This window comes from Pecten maximus, chromosome 5 (genome assembly GCF_902652985.1).
Source record: "Pecten maximus chromosome 5, xPecMax1.1, whole genome shotgun sequence".
Classification (NCBI taxonomy): domain Eukaryota; kingdom Metazoa; phylum Mollusca; class Bivalvia; order Pectinida; family Pectinidae; genus Pecten; species Pecten maximus.
This window is the reverse complement of record NC_047019.1, coordinates 22,985,803-23,009,592: the sequence shown is the minus strand read 5'-3', so window position 1 is coordinate 23,009,592 and position 23,790 is coordinate 22,985,803. Positions and strand designations below refer to the sequence as shown.

At 38.2% G+C, this 23,790-nt stretch overlaps 1 protein-coding gene across 2 annotated transcripts; it reads right to left on the bottom strand.

The window, feature by feature from the left end:
* On the bottom strand, positions 1–22,694 carry LOC117327559 (caspase-1-like). 2 transcript variants are annotated; one of them, XM_033884610.1, is made up of 14 exons: positions 22,589–22,694; positions 14,781–15,101; positions 12,540–12,778; positions 11,182–11,253; positions 10,476–10,547; positions 8,342–8,392; positions 6,993–7,085; positions 6,063–6,131; positions 3,405–3,494; positions 3,225–3,314; positions 2,097–2,183; positions 1,327–1,635; positions 892–1,117; positions 1–157 (listed from the first exon to the last, which is right to left on the bottom strand). In XM_033884610.1, the coding sequence occupies exons 1-14, from the start codon at positions 22,675–22,677 to the stop codon at positions 10–12; spliced, it is 1,956 nt and encodes a 651-aa protein (XP_033740501.1). In that variant the 5' UTR covers positions 22,678–22,694; the 3' UTR covers positions 1–9. The 2 variants fall into 2 exon arrangements, with proteins under 2 accessions (XP_033740501.1, XP_033740502.1); XM_033884611.1 differs by lacking the exons at positions 12,540–12,778; positions 22,589–22,694 and having other exon boundaries at positions 14,781–14,860.
* Between the last annotated feature and the right edge of the window lie 1,096 nt (positions 22,695–23,790).

Here is a 23,790-nt window from a genome sequence, read left to right as displayed (position 1 = left end):
ATTGTTGTATCAAGTATTTGGCATGGTGCGGAGGAAAACCTTCCTTCGAAGCGATGACGTGATACTTGCAATTTGAGCACAAGGATTTCCTTCTAAGTTTCCAGTTTTTTCTCCAAGAATACGGTTCATCCTGAGAAGGATGTCATTGATATCGAAACTGAAAAAATAATTTCACCATATGAATAAAAATTGCCCTGCGTAAATTATTTGGAGTGTACTTTAAATTGGCAAACAATATCAAAGATAGTTAATTGCAGAGAGAGAGAGAGAGAGAGAGAGAGAGAGAGAGAGAGAGAGAGAGAGAGAGTTAATAAATTAATGCTGAAGTGACATGAGTTAGCTGCAAGAAATATATAGTAATATGGTTTTAGTATAATAAAAAGATATAATAAACAGTCCTGGTATCGGTACTTCCGGATTTACCGATGCTCTAACGATGGGATTACCGACATTCTGCTACCCCTGAAGTCGAGGTTCTGAATCCTAAATTCAACAGGCTGATTCCGAATACTGACCGAGGATTTTGCCTAAAGGCATGTTAATTATCCAATCCTTTCCGGTTAAAGCAAACTTAAACTTGTAAAATGAACAGATTACGTTTTTTGTTTGTTTCTATTGATTTTTTCTTCAAAAATGTTCATAACACATTTTGCTGTAGTATAAGGATAAAACCATATGCTCGAATTTCCAGGTATGGTCCACACCTCGAGGTTATCAGTTTTTTAAAGAAGAAAAGGTAAAATGCTCACCGGAAACAACAGGAGTAACAGTGATTGTGGACGCGATATCTACTGATCAACCTTTACTGTATTATAGTGGCAAAACACTTGACAGGCTCATTTATTGTAATTACTTGACAATCAATGTTAAATCAACACAATTACTTTGTACCTGTTGCAATCTCTCTCAAGCGTTTCAATGAACGTGCTGATAAACCATGTTCCATTTTCTGTGTCTCTATAGGACACATATCCCGGAGGCGTAGAATTGCAAAGAAGGAAATCTGCTTCGTCCGGGGACTGGTTAGTATAATCGTCCCCCGATGTTGACACTGGTGTAACCGGTACTTCTGACGGTTTAAGCGCGACGACGTCTTCCTCTATGCGTTTGTATACTACTACAATCGAACAAACAGAAATGAAGTTTACAGTATTTCAGATTTGGTGTCAATATTTTGACCTTCCAATTCCCAATTAGCTGTCAATGTATACGATTTAACTTATTTTAAATGAAAAAGGAAATCCCAAAAGAATACTTTTGTAAGACTTTGGAGTTATTATACTCTATTTTAAGAATCTTTAGAAATATTGTAAAATCGAAACATACTTCCTTGTCGTTGAGGTCCTTGACACGCTTGGATGAAGAACATCTTCGGTTTCCCAGCAAGTGTCTTACAATTGCTGGCGTAAAAGTACTTGCGAAGTGGCGTTAAATCAAATGATTTGCAATTTGCATCTAAAAGTTGCCCATTTCTGCCATGTGTTAGAAGGAAAATCGCAAGGCAATCGTTATCTTGGTGATCAGTGTCATAAGCGAGGGTCTTTAGTTCTTTATCTATCTTATTGAACGAACAGTCATGATCATTGAAACGCTCAACGTCGAAATGCAAGCGACGAAAGATTCGTTCAATGCCATCTGAAATGAAAAGGATTACAAAACTTAAATGGTATTCGTGTGCCACAGTTATGTATCGCCATTGTTCATGCACATTGTCTGTATAATGTGTTACTTTTGTATCCCTTTGTTATAGGAATAATGATTTGGCGTAGTGGTACCAGTTTCAGATATATCTGGCTAGGCGATACATAGTCACATACATGTTTAGATTGTTTACATACTAATAATTATACAGAATTAACGATAAATCTTCATTCGTAATAGAATATGATTTACAACTGAATTATAGCATTTATTATATTTATTTGTGAGTATGATAACCATACGGAATTTCTGGTCATTCAGCGGTTATCGTAAAAAGAACACTACATGTTTATCGGTGACCTAGAAAATAAGCTATATATCAAGCGAGTGTCTTAGGAAGTATGTGAATTCAATGGTGTCTTATGTCAATGTGAAATTGTAAGTATCATATATACCCGCATCAACGGAAGAGCCTGTGCGGTCCCTCAGCATCGGGTCTGTAGAATTATTGAATTTCTCAATGTTAAAAATAACAGCCTTTCCTGAAATAAAACAATAAATACTTAAAATGCAAAAACTAACAAAGAATACTGGCAGAGTAATGAAGCCGTAATTCGAACTCAAAATTCATATGAACAAAAAATGATGCGAAAATGAAATCGTTAGGAATAAGATTTTTGCTACAAGAAACGTTCACATAATAAGCACTACATCTAAATAAGAGTGACATGTAGTAAATAAAACAAGAAATAAGAAATTATCATACTATTGTCCATTGGCCTAGGATAAAAATTTAGTAAATTTGATAAAATAACTTATCTTTGATAAGGATAACTAATGATATGGCTGACATTAAGACGGTTAAAAAAAAAGAAAAGATGCCGTTCTCTATTTTCATTTCAACATTAGTTACATAGTTTTACTCCTTACAGAAGGAAGGAATACTAATTTGGGCCTTTCGTCAACTATAAATGATAAGCATATATGTAATTTTTTGAAGGAAATACTTTAAGGTCAGCTGTTGAAGGTATGATATTCAAAATATCAGATGTTTGTGAGCTTATAATTATATCGAGGGTCAAAGGTCAGAACGTAAACATTGATACTTTCATTATCTATCTTCATTTAAATTGTAGATATAATGAGAGAGGTTTGTACTAACTGCTAATGAAGTATAATGTTTTTAAAATTAATTCGAAAACAATGATCAATTGAAAAATATCAGTGTTCTAGTTTAGCACCAGGTCTATTACGATAAATACTGACTTTGAACACCTCCATTAAAACCCATCATAACTTGGCAATACCACCAATCACTATATGGGAATTATGATCAGAACTTATCAAGTTTCTGACACCTGTTTTTTCTTCTGACAACTTAAGCTATTGTTATACCCATGACAATTATCTTTAAAGATAACAAAAACAATTTTGACCATGTCAATCAGATATCAAAATTATTTTCAATTGGATTTTTAAAACCTGATACTTCTTAATTTAAATTCAGGTTTATAGATAATTTATAAATTGTTAAATATGATGGCTACACGTCACAGTCATTGTTTCATAATACTGAATAATACCTCTTGGTATTCTTGTCATTCTGTATTCTTCAAGTCTAACATTTTCCACTCGTTGGTATACCCTTTGACGTTTAGGTTTTGTACCAGATTCTGAAAAAAAGTTCTTATATGTTATTATATAGTTTACATTTCAGTATGACACAAAGAAACCGCCAGAAAAACACTTTCAATTTAAGTTACCTTTCATGGAGGATTGGCTGGGCCAAGAGTTGATTTGGTGTTGGTTTGAAGCGCAGTATCCGATTAGATTTATATAATCTAATCCTGAAACTAGACAAAAATAATTCATATTGCGATAAGTATTTTCTAAACATGGCAATATTTGACATATAATATTTCTATGTTTTGTCTTCTATTTTTATTTATATCAAATGTGTAGGGTTATACGCGTAAAGAAAAATCTGTCTATCATAATTGTAATTGCAAGGATTGTACAAAAGCTCACAAATGCATTGATTAGTATCCGTTATTCATTGCAACTATATTGATAATGTGACATAAGCATATTTTTCACACAAAAAAAAAAAAAAAAAAAAAAAACACGTTAATTTGATTTCGATGCAAGTTAAGCACCTAATCTGTTTAAAACTGTCTTTAGATTCAATAAGTATTTCTCTCTCTTCCCCATATTGAAGATGATCCAGTCTGTCTATTTTCTATAAAGGATCTCCTACATGAACAATGGTATTTTGCACACGAACCAAATTGACAAAAAGTATGATTTTTTTTAAACATACTTCATGATTTGTCTTTAAAGTTGCTACAAATAGCACATACCTTTGATCATATTTGTTCCTATGCAAAATTCAATGATTCCTGTACGATGTCCTTTAAACAATATCATTACGTTCAATCAAAGTGTATGGATGTATATGTTATGCATTACACAAGCAATACAATGTAAACCAGCTAAAGCTGCCACTTGCCCGGTCGTTGCTCTTCATGAATATTTAAAGCTCCGTGGTCTGGCAGAAGGGCCACTCTTTTGTTTTCCAAACTGTGTAACAGTCACATACTCTTACTTTAGTAATTGTGTACAGAGCTCTCTAGCTTGGGCTGGCTTAGCCCGTCTTCCTTATTCCAGCCACAGTTTTTAAAAGGTACATTAGGATGCCAACTTTTTATGACATGTGATCACTTAGTGTGTGCCTGTCCCTTCTAGGCATAGGGTCGAGAAGGTGGTAGGTACAATTGTATAGATACATTGTGTGTATCTAGGTTTTATGTTAGTTTGTATTTAATTGGTTTTTTCTTACCAATTTTTGTTATATTGGTCACTTGGTCTTTTTTGTATTATCCATTTCTTCGGGTCATGTAATCAAAATGGTTATAATTTTCATAAGGCAGATAAATATGTGCAGCAACTGAAATTGTCTTAATTGCTCTGCACTTAACGCATATGTATATCCTTTATTTCCAGGCATAGGATCTGGATTATGATACTCTACATATTTTAAGAAAAATATCTGTTCAGCTGCTTAATTGTGAAGCTTGCTTTGTTAGTGTAAATATCCATCTACTTCTGGGCATAGGGTCAGGAAGAGATGGATATATTTGTATCCTATTTTTCTATCGAGATGATGACAATATGCAATTTAACCCTCAGTTGGGTTAACTGGCAGTTGATTTTGTAGTCTTATGTTTTATATTATTCAAAGTATTTAGTTCCTGGTTTATAAGGTTAAGGCTAACCACCATGGCTGCGGATGGGGATGATTTCTGTAACACCAATATTACAGGTTTATGTACATGTGTTAACAGTAATCATTGTGGCGGGTTTTGACCCTCATCTAAGACTTTTAAGGAAAGAATTGTTACCTATGATGTTATATTCTTTAACATCCGTAGTTTAATATAATAAACGGCCATTTTCAATTCAACATTAATTGTCTTTGTTCTTATCTAATTTGCTTGTAAAAGTCTTACCCTGTATAAATACTAATTAAAACTTATTTTAATGTAATTTATGCAGTTCAGACTAATAGTATTATAAATAAAGTTTATCATATTAATATGGAAGGAGGCTTGTTTGAGGGATGTGTGAAGAGGTCAAGCTTCATCAGTGTCGCGCATTAATTTGTCGCTATTTTTAGACTGCTATATATATAAATTGATGACGCAGTTGTTTACACACAGAAGCTGAAGAAACATGGCGGAACAACGTGCGTACGGTCAAGGCCAACCTATTTTATTGTACTTTTGCACCAATTATTTTAACTACTTTGACTTAGTTCTATTTTGCCCACCACCTTCCCCTTACTGCCTCCTTTCCGAAGTTGTTATCAATACCATATTATGATTTTCCTAAGTATTTAACGAACATCAACTATCATTTTGAACCTATGTTGGTCTGTGTCGTATGTTTGTATTTTGTAAATTCTGCAGGGATACTCTCTGTAGAAACTCTTATATATCTGTATGATAATTTAGAATTTGTTGTATTCATGTACTTGATGTAGTGGGTTTCGACCCCATCTAAGACTTTTTAACTCTTATACTGTATATCTATATGAGAACTTATTTTTTACGTACACTTGTACTTGATGTGGCGGATTTTGACCCCCATCTAAGACGTTTAAGGAAAGAATTGTTACCTTTGATGTTATATTCTTTAACATCCGTTGTTTAATGTAATAAACGGCCATTTTCAATTCAACATTAATTGTCTTTGTTCTTATTTAATTTGCTTGTAAAAGTCTTACAAGCTTGCCTTGGTGGTTGCCCTGTATAAGTTCCTCTTAAACGTCCAGATAAGAAGATTGCATATTGAGACAAGTCAAATTGTATTAATGCTACAAATGCATCAATGCGCTTCGTTGCTGATGAAATATACTATACCCCTTGCTTCTCCTAGATTATCTTGCTTCTGTTCATCAGTGTCGGAATTCTCAGTCTCTGCTACATTTTCTGAAAAAATACAGAAAGTTTCTTGGATTCATTGAACGCGAGTGAATGCCAGTAAATGGAAATGACAAATGAGTGAAATTATACGTATGTCTTAATAAATGGAAAAAGCTTGCGTCAAAGGATGTAAAAAGGAAGTATTTGAAGCCTTAGTTTCTTTCGCAAAGTGTTTTGTCCTATAACTTTAACTTCTATAAATGCTGTAAAAAAACACCAGGAATTGTTTTTATTATGACAAATGGTTCTGTTTGATTATTACGTCATACAATGGATATGAGGCTGTTGAATACTGTGTTGTATGAGAACCTGAACGCATTATATTACTGGCCGAAAGCACTGTGTGTCGCGTCTGCTTGCTGAATATGCCTACATAATTTATAAAGATATGTCTACCGAATACTAAAACGATACTGTGCATTCCGACAATCAGGAGGGCCCCTGCGTTACAAACGAGAGTATGATTTCATGATTGTTTACATTCATTACTTTTGTATTCATACTCGTTTAGGTTCATAGTCAAATAGTCCGAAATGGAACTTACTGGACTGCAGCAAGAATGCAAATATAGCAACATAAAATAAGATATAATGCCAGTATAGCTTTCATAATTTCAGACATACCGTAAATTTTCTCAGCGTGGAAATAAGTGAATGTTCGTGCGAATATTAAGAGTGATTCGAAAAGTTAATTTTGAAAACGCAAAAAAAAAAAAAAAAAAAAAAAATTGTTCAGATTAACATATTGTTTGACATAATCTGGATATAACTATTACAGTAAAGGACTACGAATTAAATACGGTGTGCTATATAGTGGATATGTTAAAAAGATATATTTATATTCAAAATGAAGGGATCTTGGCTATACCTTGGGACACTTCTGGGGTTTCCTTGCTCTCCTCGCTGTCACGAGTCTGCTCTGCCTCTGCTGCCTCCTTTGCACGTACGTCATACATATTTTCTGAAGCGTAAATAGGGCATTGTGAAATATTGTTCCCATTCTTATGATGTTTTCAGAGAGCGTTTGGGGTAGCGGCAACTTTCGGTTTAGCTTCTGAAGAATAAATGGTTTTATAATGATCAGGTCGTATGGACTCTCCTTTAACAAAAACCAACATTGCTGACATGTAAGTAACAGCGCCATAATAAATAACTCAAAACAAATTTAAAACTCACAATAAGAGCATACTTATCCAACACTAACACTATGCTATATGTATTTACTATCGTTATACGATTAATTTATCAAACAATCCCAAACTCATAAGGCAAACCGTGACTGACGCTCGTATCTAAAACGCGTCTTCTAACAATCTACAGTAAAGTGGACATGTCATTCTATATGAATTTGGGAAAACAACTGTAATACTTTATTTGACTTTCATTTCAATCATCAACACATAATATCCGTGTTCATTTCGTAACTCGGCCCCGTACAGCTATCACTCTCTGCCATACAGGCTGCCGTTGGACGAACTTGTGACGTCACAGCCAGGAAGCTCTCACTCAGCGTGAGTGACCAGGACGCTGATTAGCAGGAGATCGATAAGTGCAAATCGTGCACGGTGGGGGCGGTATTGGATGTACAGGTTTTTAGTTCACCTGCGACAAAGTCTCAAGTGACCTATTCTAATCGCCTTTTGCCCGTCGTCGTGCGTCGTGCGTCGTCCGCCGTGCGTCGTGTGTCGTGCGTCCGTAAACAATTTACATTCTCGACTTCTTCCAATAAAATTTGACAGGAAGCTCCTATGGCTAAAGGTCAACCAAAATTGTGAATTATATGGTCCCCACCCCAAGGGTCCTGAGGGGCGGGGCTAAAAAGGGTTTAATTGACTAAAACTTCAAAAATATTCTTCTCTACTTTCAGATATGATGGAATCAAGACTCTTCATAGATGGAAGGGCCTTAAGGTACGTTACTAAAATTGTGAATTTCATGACCCAGGGGTCTCACGTTTGCCCCTGGGGAGGGGGTAACTTTTATTATAGTTTATATAGGGAAATAACTTTTTTGACTGTAATTTGTTTGATTTCTATTGGAATTCATTCAAATTTGTTTAACATTATCAGCTTAGGATGGCAGTTTGATGATATGCACATGTTGACCCTGACTGGCCCCCAGGGGCCGATGGTCGGAACTAAAAAGGGTCAATTAAATTAAACGAAATATTTCGAATCCCAGGCGACCGTTAAGGCCCATGGGCCTCGTAAAATGTACCTTGAGTCTCCTCTCCGATCTGTTCAGTCTCGGCTATCTTCGGTATAGTTTCTGAAGAATAAATGGTTTCATAATGTTTAGGAAGCATATACTCTTCTTTGGTTACAAGCTAAAATAATATATACAGTATACTTCACATTTCACATTGTTCATTATACCTGTGTAGATCGCTGTAAAACTAAGTCACTATTCATATAGGTTTGTCACTTCACACACGTATACCTGAACAGGAAGGTGTGAAAATGGCTACTCAGAGAAAAAGAAAGATTGTGGATATCCAGACTAAACATCAAATTTTGATTGACGTTGACAAAGAATTCAATCCAAAAAAGTTATAGCCGAAGCCTATGGAATACTGCAAAATTCTTTGAGTTCTTTGTTTAAAAAAATCCGGCTCAAATAGAACTTGCTTTTGATACTGGAACTTTCAGTCCAACGGCAATATTTACGGGCTGCAATCCTCTCAGACATCGAGGAAACCTTATTTAAATGGTTTCATAATGTGCGTGATAAGAATATCCCAGTGAACGGACCACTAATATCAGGGAAGGTAGAGGAACTTGCCAAATAAATCGGGTATAATGATTTCATATAATCGAATGGTTTTATTGAACGTTTAAAAAAGGGGGTATATCCATTAAAGTGAGTGCCGGGGAAAGTTCCTCCATTTCCAAAGAAACTGTGGAAGAGTGGAAGAATAAGTCGGTGATATGATTGATAATAACACTCCAGACAATATTTTCAATGCAGACGAATCGGGTCTGTTTTTTAAACTCACTCCAAACCCTACACTTACGCTTAAAGGTGAAAAATATTATAATGGTAATAAAGTAAGAATGGGTTACAGTATTGGTTGAAGCCAATGCATCAGGAACTGAAAAATTGAAACTTTTGATAATCGGAAAATTTAAAAATCCCAGGTGTTTTTAAAAGGTCAAAAGTCTTCCCTTGGAATATCACGCAAACAAAAATGCTTGGATGGTGTCGGCAGGATTTGATGATTTTGGACAACTGCACTCTTCATCCACATGTGGAAGGGTTGAATTCGATCAAACTTGTATTCCTACCTCCAAACACTACATCAAAATTACAACAATTTTTTTCATGATCCGACTGACTTGTTCAAAACCGGAGTTTACTGTATCCTTCATCCGGGATGATGCACTTGTACAAAGTATTATTTATACATTACAAACAAGAGGCGCATTGGGCATGCATCGCTCACCTGGATATTTCAGTGTAATAGCAAGCTATCTTCAGTTATATTACAAATACCTTTCCTAGTTTTGGATTTGCCATTCAGTATCACGCAATTCACTCAAAGCATTCTTTAAAGTTAGATTCAAAGGTAAGTTGAAAAACACTCAAAAGTGCTCCAAAGGATTTATCTCTAATATTTATTTTTGGCTTAACTCTTTCAATCTATTATTATTTCCTTTCCCTTTTTAGTAGATAATGCATCAGATCAAATTTTATTCCAAATTCTTTTACCCTACTGACTAAGAAGGTTTTATTAAGAATTAACTACTTCCCCCAAAAACAAACCCGGTTCTCAGCCCATTGAAAGCAAAACAAAATTGTATACAAAATTGGTTCCCCTTCAACCAATGATGCTTCATATTGAATTTGATCAATTTCATAAAAGAAGATGGATTTTACAAAGTTTGATATATTTCCCCTATTAGGTCCCGCAGTTTATGACACATGCCAGGCAAACAATGCATACGCATCATCAGCCTAACGTTTTTGTGGACAATTTGTAACCACCGTCAGTTATTTTCCGGCATACAAAAGTCAAAATATAAAATGACCCAATAAAAGCCAAACATTACATATGACTTTCGCATCAATGGTCACATATCAAATACAGTTTCATCATAATCTGTTTCAGGTTTTACACGATTTCTTTTCATTTTATTTGCGAAAACAACCTTTAAGTATATTTGTTGTTTGAAGTGTACCATGATCCTCACATCTAATAGTACCATGATCCTCACATCTAATATAATTATGTACTGAACAAATGAGAAAACTAGTTTTGAGAATAAATTGATGGTCTATCTTGGTTTTATTTAGATGTAATAATTAATAGCTTCCATGGATATAAGTGCCTGCTGCTATACAAGTTATATACCTTGTGTTTCTTCTGAGCTTTCATTGCTGTCCTCACTTGTCTGTTCTGCTTCTGCTTCTTTCGGAACATATTCTGAAGATTAAGAGGTATTGCCAAATTAATCTTAAATTGTAGAGAGTAAGCTGCGATAGTGCTACCATATATATATTCGAATTGGCTTTGTTATTGCATTAAATAAAATGTGTAAACATACAAAATTTAAATGTTCCTCAAATGACGTTCCATAACAAGAGGCCGAGAGGGCGTATATTGCCACCTAGATATTCTCTTTAACCCGAGAATGCTTCCGACCAAATATTGATTTTGCCATATTTCCTCTATTTGGTCCCTCTGCTCAGGCCCCTTAGGGCCAGACTCACTATTTATATGAAATTGGATAACTTTCACAAAGGATAATTCAGACCAAATATGGACAAAATCCTTTCATTCTTACAGAAGAAGGTCTTTTGATACTATCACCATTGGACCCATTTCATCATTTATGCTGTTCGCCTTCTCCCAAAGATTGCTTCAGACCGATTTGGTAAAAATCCATTTAAACTAAAACTTGCAGGATGGACGGACGGACGACAGGCGCAGCGCCATAGCATTCTAGAGTACGAAAGAGCACACTTACAAGTCGTAACGCCATATACTTCAGTGCACACTATACCTGAAACTTAAGAACTGGTTTTATATCTGTATTCAATGTTATAAACGGAATTACCTGCAGCAGCCAGTGTAACCCTTGACCCTTCCCTTTCCTCTGCTTCTCGTAATGCGAGCCTCTCGATAAAACCTGTATATAGACAGAAACAGACATTTTTGAGGAGGAGGAGGAGGACGAGGAGGAGAAAGTGGACGAGGAGATTGAAACAGAAACTTATCAATGCCCGCAACGTCAATTTAAAGGAGTCGAGGTTACAGAAAATTATTTTATTGGTCAAGCTTATTAGTTTCAATTACATGTTAATATTTCAAGGATCAAAACTTGACCTCGCCTTAGGGCGCTCATTAAGCAGCCCTGGATTCAGCTGGAGTATCTCTTGTTGCAGCAAGTTATGTTATCGACAATCAATCTGCAGTTTTTTCATAACGGGTGAAAAATAAACTCCGAATACTCATCTGTTTTGCTCAGTCAAATCCATGAGAACGGGTTTGAAATGGTTCCTGTACAACTATGTACTTCATTACAAACGCGATAATACATTAACAGCTGGCTTTCAGTATAATGCAGACAGTTTAGAAACCACATGATTTCACAAAACACTTACACTCCCGATAGCACTAAGTTCAAATGAGATACTGGATATCATATTAGTCGTCATAGTAAGCAAAGCCTCACATTTAACACTGTTAGACAACACAAAACAGACTGGTATCAGCAATATGTTATATCAAGCGCATGGACACATACTTTCGTAGGACGTCCCTTTGACTCATTATGTATCTGTCTACAAGTTTCATGGCGTCGAATACCGTCAATTTTCAAATCAATATTTCGCTACTTACTTGTATCCGAATTTACATCTCCCAACACCCGTACGACAATGGAATTACATATTTCAAGAACACGACACAATTCATCTACTTATCTGCGACTAAAATCCACATTGTTACACTTTTTCTCGAGGTCTAAACATCCCACCTATTAGACTGCATCCCGTATACGGTCACATGGGTTTGCTTTTAGATTGTGAGTAAAATATTACATCTGATAATAACCACAAGGCTAAGAACACATGTAGGATAAATAGAACATTGTCACAAAGTGACGCACTTACGTCATACCACATTTTGAGGTCTGACGACGGGAAGTTTAAATTGCTTAACGTAAATATAAGGATTGGTTGACATTTTTTGCTTGTATGGACTGATGAAGGGGAGTGAATATCGTACAAACGGTACACATGAACTGCTTCATTTGCACGAGGCTCGCTTAACTTCATCATTCCACGCAATCAACAAAATCGACAATCAATTCGTAATTGAAATACGGGGTAATAAACCCAGCAAATTTCCAATATGGGATAAAACATTCATCGTATCTAAATCCATACAGTCAGCATGTAAATACGTATTGACCTGATATTTTCTCCAAGTGTTTTTCCCATGCTGTTATGCGAAGATGTCTCATCGGGTCCAAAAGCGCAGTATCTAATGTTTGAGGCTGCAAATGATCTCCCTTCATGAGTAAACTGAAGAAGTCCAGTATCGTGACTGCTTTCGCTAAAAGTCTTTTAGGTATGTTCGTTGTAATGTCTTTGAGTTTTTGCAGGTCCTCCTCGTCTGTGAGTTCATTGCATATATGAACTAATAAGACCCTGAAAACATGTTTGCATAAAAAAAACCAAACAAACAAAAACAAACAAGAATTAAAAGAAAGTCAAAACCTCTTGCTTTGAGTTTCTTTTTATTTCTGTTTTTTTTGCCCATGGGGCCTGTATCGCTCACCTTGTTAAATTTGATCAAACGTCAAAATAATGTCCATATTTAATTCGTTAATACGTAACTTTAGTTGTCAATCTCGAACAATGCTATATCAGGTTATAGTGTTGGGATCCCAACTATTTTAAAGTTATAACGAAATCCAGACCCTCTTAGGGTGTGAAAAGACCCCAGGGATTGTTTTACAGCATAATTGTATGTAAAGAAAGTACGTCCCTTAGGGAGGGGAAAATTTTACATCAGAATTGTGTTTATCCCCTTAAGTCCAGCGATGCTATACATGGTTATGGGATGGGGTGTCACCGTTTATTAAAACACCTTTTCCCTTCCCCAAAAGATGTTCCTGATAAAACTGGGTTCCAATCCATCAATAACTTAATGATTAGTACCGATTTAAATAAATTACCTCTATTTCCCCAATTCGACCCCTCCCCTCTGGCCTCTTAGGGATCAAAATAGTCATTAATGTAAAATCTATTCCCCTTCCCCAAGAACCTTTCAGAGTCACCATTTATGCAAAATCGTATCCCTTTCGTCAAGGATGTTTCTGACCAAATTTGGTCAAAGTCCAAGAAGTTGATGACAAGTAGCGATTTAAAGAAATAACCTCTATTTCCCCTATTGAGCCCCGCCCCTCTGGACCATTGAGTGTTAGAATCCCTATCAATGCTAAATGTATTCCCCTTCCCCCATGGATCTTTCAGACTAAATATGGAGACTAACCATTTATGCAAAATCGTATCCCTTTCGTCAAGGATGTTTCTGACCAAGTATGGTCAAAATCCAAGAAGAACTTGATGACAAGTAGCGATTTAAAGAAATAACCTCTATTTCCCCTAGTGGGCCCCGTCCCTCTGACCCCTTGTGGGTTAGAATCGCCATTAATGCAAAATTTATTCCCCTTGCCCCATGGATCTTTCAGACTAAATATGGTTCAAATCTATGCATAACATTATGACAAGTAGCGATTTAAAGCAACTGCCTCAATTTCCCCTATTGGGCCCCGTATCTCTGGACCCTTGGGGTCACAGTCACCGTTTATACAAAATCTATTCCCCTTCCCCCAAGGATGTTTCCGACCACTTTAAGTTCAAATCCATTCATAACTTTATGACAAGTAGCGATTTAAAGCAATTGCCTCAATTTCCCCTATATGGCCCTGCCCCTCTGGCCCCTTTGTGGTCAGAGTCATCATTTATGCAAAATCTTGTCCCTTTCGTCAAGGATGTTTCTGACCAAATTTGGTCAAAATCCAATAAGAACTTGATGATTAGTAGCGATTTAAAGAAATAACATCTATCTCCCCTCTTTGGCCCGCCCCTCTGGACCCTTAGGGGTCAAAATCGCCATTAATGCAAAATCTATTCCCCTTTTCCAAGGATCTATCGGACTAAATCTGGTTCAAATCTATTTGTAACTTTATGACTAGCGATTAAAAGAAATTGCCTCAATGTCCCCTATTGGCACCCTATCTCTGGCCTCTTGGGATCACAATCACCATATATACAAAATCTTATCCCCTATTGGGCCGCGCGAACGCTGTCCCATGACATAAGCTCACCGCACCTTTGTTCTAGTTGAGCTAAAAAACAAAACAAAACAAACAAAACAAACACAAAAGAATAAATTTCAGAAGTAGGATAAGTAAACATTGAAAATAAATAAATGAATAGATAAATGAAATAAACAGTTAAACAAAAAAAGCAACACGGAAAAGTGAATGTTCGTTACAAACTACGTATATCTCAAGTTACCGAATGTGTCTATTTTAACAAAATAAACAAACGTATTTCTGTAATTTAAAAAGACGACATAGTTATGTTGATAGGTTTTACTTCCTAAAACGAAGAATGCATTGTTTAATACAAAATGACTCACCTAAATTCATTTAAACATGTATTTCCAAGATCATCAAGATTGCTTATATGTTGTAAAAGAGCATTCTTATGTTCACATCCTTCACTAAATGTTTTTGCAAGATCCTTTCTACCAACTCTTGCCAAAACTTCTACAACAGGCTCGTCATTTCCCTGTGTTGCTATTTCAAAAAGCAACGCTGAACCATTCGCGCATTCGTGTAGTCTTTTTGTCGAAACAACCCCATGACAAAGGAATTTCAACATAGCTGTTTCGTCAGGCGACAGTTGATGACCGACGGTTTCTAGTCTAATTTTTCTTTCTGCCTTTTTGCTGTCCATCCTACAACAAATGGCTTCACAGTAATATTACTGTTAGAGATAAAAAAAAAACACCTGTCTAGTTGAATACTGAGTTAATGAGGCGTATCAATTAATGTTTCATATGGACTCATATTCATAAAACAATTCTGATGCTCAAACCTGAAATTCTGTGCTCAACCAAACTTTCAGTTGATAACTTGCTTAAATAATGAAATACTTGAAGTTTGAAATAGTTCAGATGCAGATTTATCACCACGAGTAATGAATTCTGAGTACGGGTTTATTATTACGAGCCTAGGTTTTATCTACGGGTTGTAATACACAATAAATGCACTTGGATGTGTTTAACTTGTAACTTTCATACTATCAAAGATTCATAAGTGTTACAGTTTTTTTTTCAATATAAATGGATGTATAATCAACAGGAGAAGCTCATAACATTTCTTTCCAATTTCTGGATCGTAATGTCCCTGCTTTCTCATCATTCGTTGTTTTGATACTTGATTTGATAGTCATGGACTTAGGCCTATTTTTACGTGACATTTGGCTGTTACTGTCAGAAATAAACTTTGAACACAAGGTTTTGAGATATGCATATTGCTGATGAATATGGGGACGTTTTAGGTAAGACAGCGTGATATCATGTGAAAATAGTCTATAAGGCGGTGCGATATGAAATTAAACGTACCCAATATTCCTGTTGACACCAATCCGATTTTCATTTTGGGATCACATTACTTGAATTTTAATCAAATCTATCTGATGGGTGACGATGATAAAGCAGAATACGATTATTCTTCCACTCAACTTGTAATTCCAATAGTGTTTTCAATTCTCCCAAGGCACGTGTGTGGAACAGTAAGGTATTTGAAGGTGACTACACTTGGTACCCTTCATCAGACAAAGGATCAAATTTGTCTAATGAAGGTCACCGAGTGTTGTCACCGAAATATCACTATCAAATCCTAAATTGGTTTTGATATACCAAAGTTCATTCACGTTCATACCTATCAACCTGAAGAATATCTACATTGTGGTAATATTTCTCCCTTATTTCATCATTTTATCACGTGGCAGTACTTTAAACCAAGCAGAGAAATATGTATTGTCTATAACAGAATCTCTTTTACTCTCAGACGGATTATAATTGTACCTCCAAACTTTTAGAAATGTATCTAGGTGGACAGGACTTCGTATAAATAAACCTTGAGAGGTCATGTACTACTTGCCTTTTGAGACGAGCTATAAACAAGCTGTTGAGATGTGATAAATACAATATAATCAAAATCAAGATGGTCATTCTCACTACGTTACATGAATATCTAACAACATCACATAAAGGGTCGCTTCATGCATGGTGACCTTTTGAATTAGCCAATCAAATGACTACTTTCAGAATCTTGGAAGTGAATTTTGTATGTCCGAATTAGCATGACTAGATTGCATAGTTTGTATAATTAGTTTCAAGTCATTTCGTCCCAGAAAGCATATAGCTATATACAGGCTGTGCCGAAATGGTTTGCTTCAGATGCATGCTGTGATAGATACATATGTACAGTAATACTTCTCTATTATGAACCTGTTTGATACGATAATTCGCTTTTTTACGACGCCAACATAAATATGTTGTGTAATGTTAATTGTTGCATTCCGGAATTCCGGACCCGGATCCGGCTTTATATGTATCATGTTTATTGTACTCTCTCTTGTTTCCGCCTTGCTGTGAGTAAAAGCCTATCGTTGTGTCAGTGACTTGTTTTGTGGTGATTAACCATACTGGCGTGGTGGCAGCGACCTTAGAACCCATGTTGTCATTTTAAAGACATCACAGAACGTTTTCATCACATAATTTGTGTCAGCAAAGTCACTCCGTAGTTGATTTCTACCGTGAGCACACGATCGTCAACAGCATGGCCCACACTCACAGGGCACCTAAGCAGTGGTGTCTAACGACATCAGAAACAGTAACATCCTTCGAGAATTGGCGACAAAATCTAATCTACACCTTATCACTGGACGCTAACTTCGCCAGATTTCTCGCCGAAGGTTTTTTCTGGGAAAAGAAGGTAAGGAACACACCGTTCAGGGGCTTCCTAAATGACGACGTTAACATTCCAGAGAACAATAGACTGACTAGAGAACAAAAGGCTAGTATGCTGGAACTGATGTTAGGGCAGATTGCTAACTATTGTCCTGTCATTTCCCGTAATACGATTGTGAAAAATTCTACGTCATTGGAGAACATTTGGCAAACTATACGACTCCATTACGGTTTTCAGACAACGGGGGCACATTTTATTGATTTCGCCGGCATCACCTTAGGACCTACAGAAAAACCTGAGGATCTTTATCAAAGGCTAATGGCCTTCATGGAGGACAATTTACTTCGCAGGGATATGGGTATAACCCATCATGGTGAGAATATTGCTCAAGATGAGGAACTTACTCCTACGCTGGAGAACTGTGTGGTCTTAACGTGGCTCCGCTTAATTCACCCTGATCTACCGAAGTTAGTAAAACAGAGATATGGTACTGAACTTCGTTCCCGAACACTTGCTTCGATTAAGCCTGAGATCTCGCAGGCACTTGAATCACTCTTAGAGGAAATCCATTCCGTCGCTGATACTAAGGCCATGCGTGCCGAGATCTCCCGAGTTGAGTTATCGCACACCGAATCGTCACGAGCTCCGAGAACCCCCTCAGGTAAACCCCGCAATCGCAAATTGTGCCCATTATGCAAGGCAGCTGGTAGGCCGGATACCCATTTTTTGAGCAAATGTGTATACTTACCCAGTCAAGACCGACAATTCTTTGCCAAGGTCCGACAGGTTACTGGACTAGAAGATGATTCTGGAGAGGACACTGATACAGAGGTGAAACAGGACCGTCCACGCGACGATTCGCCCTACATTAACCGGGTACGCGTGCGTCAGTCTCCGTACATAGACGCTTTTTATGAGCACCACTCTGTTCGCTTAACTATTGACAGTGGTGCCACTGGCAACATGATTCGTGCCTCCTGTGCTAGAAAGCTTGGTGTTCGCGTTACTAGCAGTTCCCAGTCCGCTCATCAGGCTGACGGGTCATCTCCGCTGAAAATCATCGGAGAGACACGATTTGTATTTACATGCGGTAGACACCGTCTGTATTTTGAAGGTCTAGTCGTTGAAAATTTAGATACAGATGTGTTGGCTGGCATTCCATTTATGGAAAAAAATGACGTGTCAATTCGCCCGTCTCGACATCAAGTCATCGTTGAAGATAGTGTCTACACATATGGCTCAATCGAAACTGCGATGGACAAACATGCTATCCGAAGGGCTCATGTTCTGAGGTCCTCCTCACCCACAACAATCTGGCCTGGTGGTTTTATTGAGCTTGACCTTCCCAGTGACCTCACAGAGGCTGGTAACGTTTTTGCATTGGAGCCCCATGACACACGTGCAGACGTGAAGTACTCGTCCACCTGGCCAAAGCCCTCCATCGTAACAAGCGTTGCTGGGAAAGTTCGCATACCGAACCTCACGGACCAGCCCCAGATTGTTAAGCGTAATGAACATTTCTGTAAAGTTCGAGCTGCTGTCGTACCTAACACAGAGGAGCCTAATCCTCAGTGCCCAACTTCCTCAACTGTGTCTACACCAGCACCTTCTAACATGACATCACAAAGGCATTCTGCAAATGTTAACCTTGACCCGGACAACTTGATGCCCCCTAAAATGAAAGACAAATTTCGTGAAGTTTTAAACGAGTTTGACTCTGTGTTCAACCCACATTTCAGTGGCTATAACGGTGCCGCCGGCCCATTTGAAGCAAAGGTCAATATGGGTCCTTCACAACCACCTCAAAGGAAAGGTCGCGTCCCTCAATACTCCCGTTCTCAGCTCGTAGAACTACAAGGGAAATTCGATGAACTTGAGAAAATAGGTGTTTTTAAGCGCCCTGAAGATATTGGTATCTGTGTGGAGTACGTCAACCCATCCTTTCTAGTTAAAAAACCTAACGGTGGCTTTCGGCTAGTCACAGCCTTTGCAGATGTTGGGAGGTACAGCAAACCCCAACCATCACTTCTGCCAGATGTCGACTCAACCTTGCGCCAGATGGCTCAATGGAAATACATAATCGCGTCTGACCTGACAAAGTCGTTCTATCAGATCCCTTTGAGTCGCGACTCAATGAAGTACTGTGGTGTGGCCACACCATATAAGGGAGTACGAGTATACGTGCGTTCGGCCATGGGCATGCCCGGGTCCGAGACCGCTTTGGAAGAACTCACTTGTCGGGTTTTAGGAGACTTTGTTGAAGCCGGATGCGTAGCTAAAGTTGCGGATGACTTATACATTGGTGGCAATTCCTTTGAAGAACTATGTCAAAATTGGGGAAATGTTTTGCAAGCCTTACACCGTTGTAACTTAAATCTGTCTGCCACAAAGACTACTATTGCCCCGAGGCAAACGACCATTCTTGGCTGGGTGTGGCGACTTGGCACCCTTCAGGCTAGTCCGCACCGTCTTGCGGCTCTCTCAACATGCAGCCCTCCTACTACAGTTTTCGGCCTCCGATCATTCATCGGCGCATACAAGGTTTTAGCCCGCGTTGTTAAAGGTTGTTCTGCATTGTTATCACAGCTAGATGAAATTGTAGCTGGACGTGAATCGAAAGACACCATTCTGTGGGCTGATGAACTACTCGAGACATTCAGAAAGGCCCAGTCAGCCTTATCCCACAGTCGCACTATTACGCTACCTCGCCAAAGTGACCAGCTCTGGATCGTTACTGATGGAGCTGTGAGAAACCCCGGACTCGGTGCTACACTTTATGTGTCACGCGACAATCGAACAGAACTTGCTGGATATTTCAGTGCTAAGCTACGCGGTAACCAAGCAACCTGGATGCCTTGTGAAATTGAGGCTTTATCTATCGCTTCGGCTGTCAAGCACTTTAGTCCATATATAATTCAGTCATCCTTGAAACCATGTGTTCTTACAGACAGCAAGCCGTGTGTCCAGGCTTTTGAGAAGCTGTGTCGAGGTGAATTTTCAGCCAGTCCTAGAGTCACCACATTTCTGTCGACAGCTAGCCGTTTCCAGGTATCCATCCAGCATGTGTCTGGATCAGCCATTCTGCCATCGGATTTCGCTAGCCGTAATGCCCCGGAGTGCGACTTTCCTACATGTCAGATCTGCACGTTTGTTAACTTAGAGAGTGGCGCCGTAGTTCGAACCGTGAACATGAATGAAATTCTGGACGGATCCACAAAGTTGCCATTCACAAGCCGCTCCGCTTGGTTGAACATACAATCTGAATGCTCCGATTTGCGTCGCACATGTGCCCATCTACGACAGGGAACACGCCCCTCTAAGAAACTTACTAACATAAAAGATGTCAAGCGTTATCTTAATGTTGCATCCCTTTCTAAAGATGGCTTGCTTGTCGTGAAGTCGACTACCCTATTCTGTGCGTCGAAGGATCGAATCATCATTCCGCGGCAGGTGCTTGATGGTCTGTTAACTTCGTTACACATCAAACTTGAGCATCCTACCTGTCATCAGCTTAAGACGGTTGTCCATCGTTATTTCTTTGCCTTGGATATGGATACAGCTATACAGCGGGTTACTGACACCTGCCATCAGTGCGCGTCGCTCAAGAAAGCTCCTTCCTTTGCCCTCGAGCAGACTTCACAAGACCCACCTGTATCTGTCGGGTGCATGTTCGCAGCAGACGTTGTCAAACGGGAAAGGCAACTTATTTTGGTTGTCCGCGAGTGTGTCACATCATACACGGCTACATCTCTACTTGAGAACGAACAGCGTGAGACTCTACGAGATGCACTTATACGTCTTTGCATTGAGCTTCATCCTCTTGATGGACCATATGCAGTTATACGCACTGACCCCGCTCCCGGTTTCAAAGCTCTTGTCAAGGACGATTTGCTACGGAAATACAGGTTGACATTGGAATTGGGAAACCCTAAGAACGTAAACAAAAACCCAGTCGCGGAACGTGCAATACAAGAACTCGAGGATGAGATCTTACGTCAAGATCCGATGTGTCGCGCGGTAACCCCTCTTGTCCTTTCACTTGCCACATCTCGGATGAATACGCGCATCCGGAGTCGCGGGCTATCTGCACGAGAAATGTGGACCCAGCGAGACCAGTTCATGAACAGACAAATCCCTATTAGTGACCAGGACTTAATTATGTCACAATATGACCGCAGACTGTCCAATCACCTGTCTAGTCAGCACGCCAAGGCTCCAAATGGGCGTGTACCAACTGTTCCTTCTATCCAGGTTGGTGATCTGGTTTATCTTTACGCGGATCGTAATAAGTCATCAGCTCGCGACAGGTATTTGGTGTCAAAGCTTGATGGTTTGTGGTGCCAGATACAGAAATTTGTTGGTAACCAGTTACGTGCCAACTCCTACAGAGTGAAGAAGTCTGACTGTTACAAAGTAACTGAGTGTGGCACAACTCGTAGCTCTAGGGATACTCCTACTGAAGACCTAAGCGTTGATGATGATGATGATAACAACTCAGTCGTACCTATTGCAGCACCTCCAACCCCAACTCCAGACATTCCAGTTGTCATCTCGATGCCACCCCCGGATACCAGCTCTCGGCCGTGTTGTGATGATCTAAAGGGATCAGGGATGAGCCCAGAATCTATTACCAGCGATGATGTTTCCCCTAGTTCTTGTAGTTTGGACAATCAGACCAGTCGTCCGAGACGCCAAAAGACTGTGCCAAAACGTTATGATGACTATATCCTTTATTAGCGTTAAATGTTAGTGTTCAGCGTGTTCCAGTTGTCTTTATTCGCTAGACATATTGTGCTAACGACTTTAGTTATTACCTTGTGCAGAAAGTAAATATACCGTTCAGTAAACTTGTAAAAGATGTTTAAAAAAAACTTTTAAGTTTGCACCCTTCCATAATGTGCAGGACTTTTATTGTATTGAAAAAGGGTGGCGCCAACATAAATATGTTGTGTAATGTTAATTGTTGCATTCCGGAATTCCGGACCCGGATCCGGCTTTATATGTATCATGTTTATTGTACTCTCTCTTGTTTCCGCCTTGCTGTGAGTAAAAGCCTATCGTTGTGTCAGTGACTTGTTTTGTGGTGATTAACCATACTGGCGCGACCAAAATAATCATCCCTGACTTTTGCCTTCTTTGAGCTTACCATGAAATTATGCCTGATACGAAAGTATCTATCACTAACGAAAAATTACTTTAACGAATACATGTCACCGAATGAATACGATATTTCGACCCATATTTCATACTGAACATTTCTTACTGCGTTTCTATTCCTGTCTGAAGTTTTCTTTTAAACACAACAAAAGTTTGTTTTGAATGTAATTGTGTGTCCTTTCCAAGTTATGGTTGTTGAATGATCGGATCAAAAACGAAAGTAGAAATCAAAACATGAATATTTAGGATTTTAACAAATCAATTATATTTAGTACATATCATTTGAGAAAGAAATTGATATACTCACTGTATACGTGGATACTTCTTAATAAACAACCTGTGGTAAGTATGCAATGTTTCAACTGTAATGCGCTGCCCGTAGTAAACCCGTTCCATGTAACATCCTCGGATGGATAACTGAATACCCGGATCTCGGGTCACGTTATATAATTCTACCCAATCATGCACTAGTGCTCCGGTTTTTTTTTTTATTTTTGTTGACTTGCTATTATCATACAATCAAACTGAAAGTGGAAACAAGTACATGTACCTGACATCGAAAGTAGAAAACTAATACAGTGCACAATTTTGATGCATCTTGAAAATGACACACAGTATTTAAAATGACAACTGACAACACACTACAAATTGGAATGAAAGAATTTCAACGCCGTAATCAGCCTCTTAGCAAACCACACATATAAAATGTGATATTTAATTCTCTGAATAAGAGTTGTGTCGTTTCATCCACAGTAACATTTGAAAGAGAAGACAGCTAAACCATACCAACAGCTAGTATCATCTGATGCCAATACGTTCATATTTATAAGCATCTTCCAACTATGTTAGGTTTTATGTTCAGATTGTGTCCAAAACACTAATATTGAGGTCATTTAGTTCTTATAGTTTATAAACTAGCATAAATTGTTAAATAGTTCATACCTTATCGCCCCTCAAGCAAAAGTCTTATAAAGTCTTTAAAGCAAATACCAAAAGCTCTTCTAGTCTACCTAAAATACACAGAGCGAGTAATAACACGCAAAGTTAGTAACTCAGACAGTCGGTTTGTCTACCTAAAATACTCAAAGCTAGTAATCTAGGCAGTCGTCTAGTCCGTCTGAAATACACAAAGCTAGTAAACGTAGAAATCATCTAGTCTACCTAAATACACAAGCTCGTTATCCAGGCAGTCTTCAAGTCTACCTAAAAGTCTACATAAAATACATAAAGCTCGTAATTCAGGCGGTCCTCCAGTCTATCTAAAATACTTTAAACTGGTAACCAATTAAGTTGTCTAGTCTGTACTAAAATACTCAAAGCTAGCAATCTAAGCAGTCTTCAAGTCTACCTAAAATACACAACGTCGATCGTTATCTGTGCAGTCTTCAAGTCTACCTAAAATACACAAGCTTGTTATCTATGCAGTCTTCAAGTCTACCTAAAATACCCAAAGCTAGTAATCCAAGCAGTCCTCCAGTCTACCTAAAATACTCATGTAGTTATTAATTT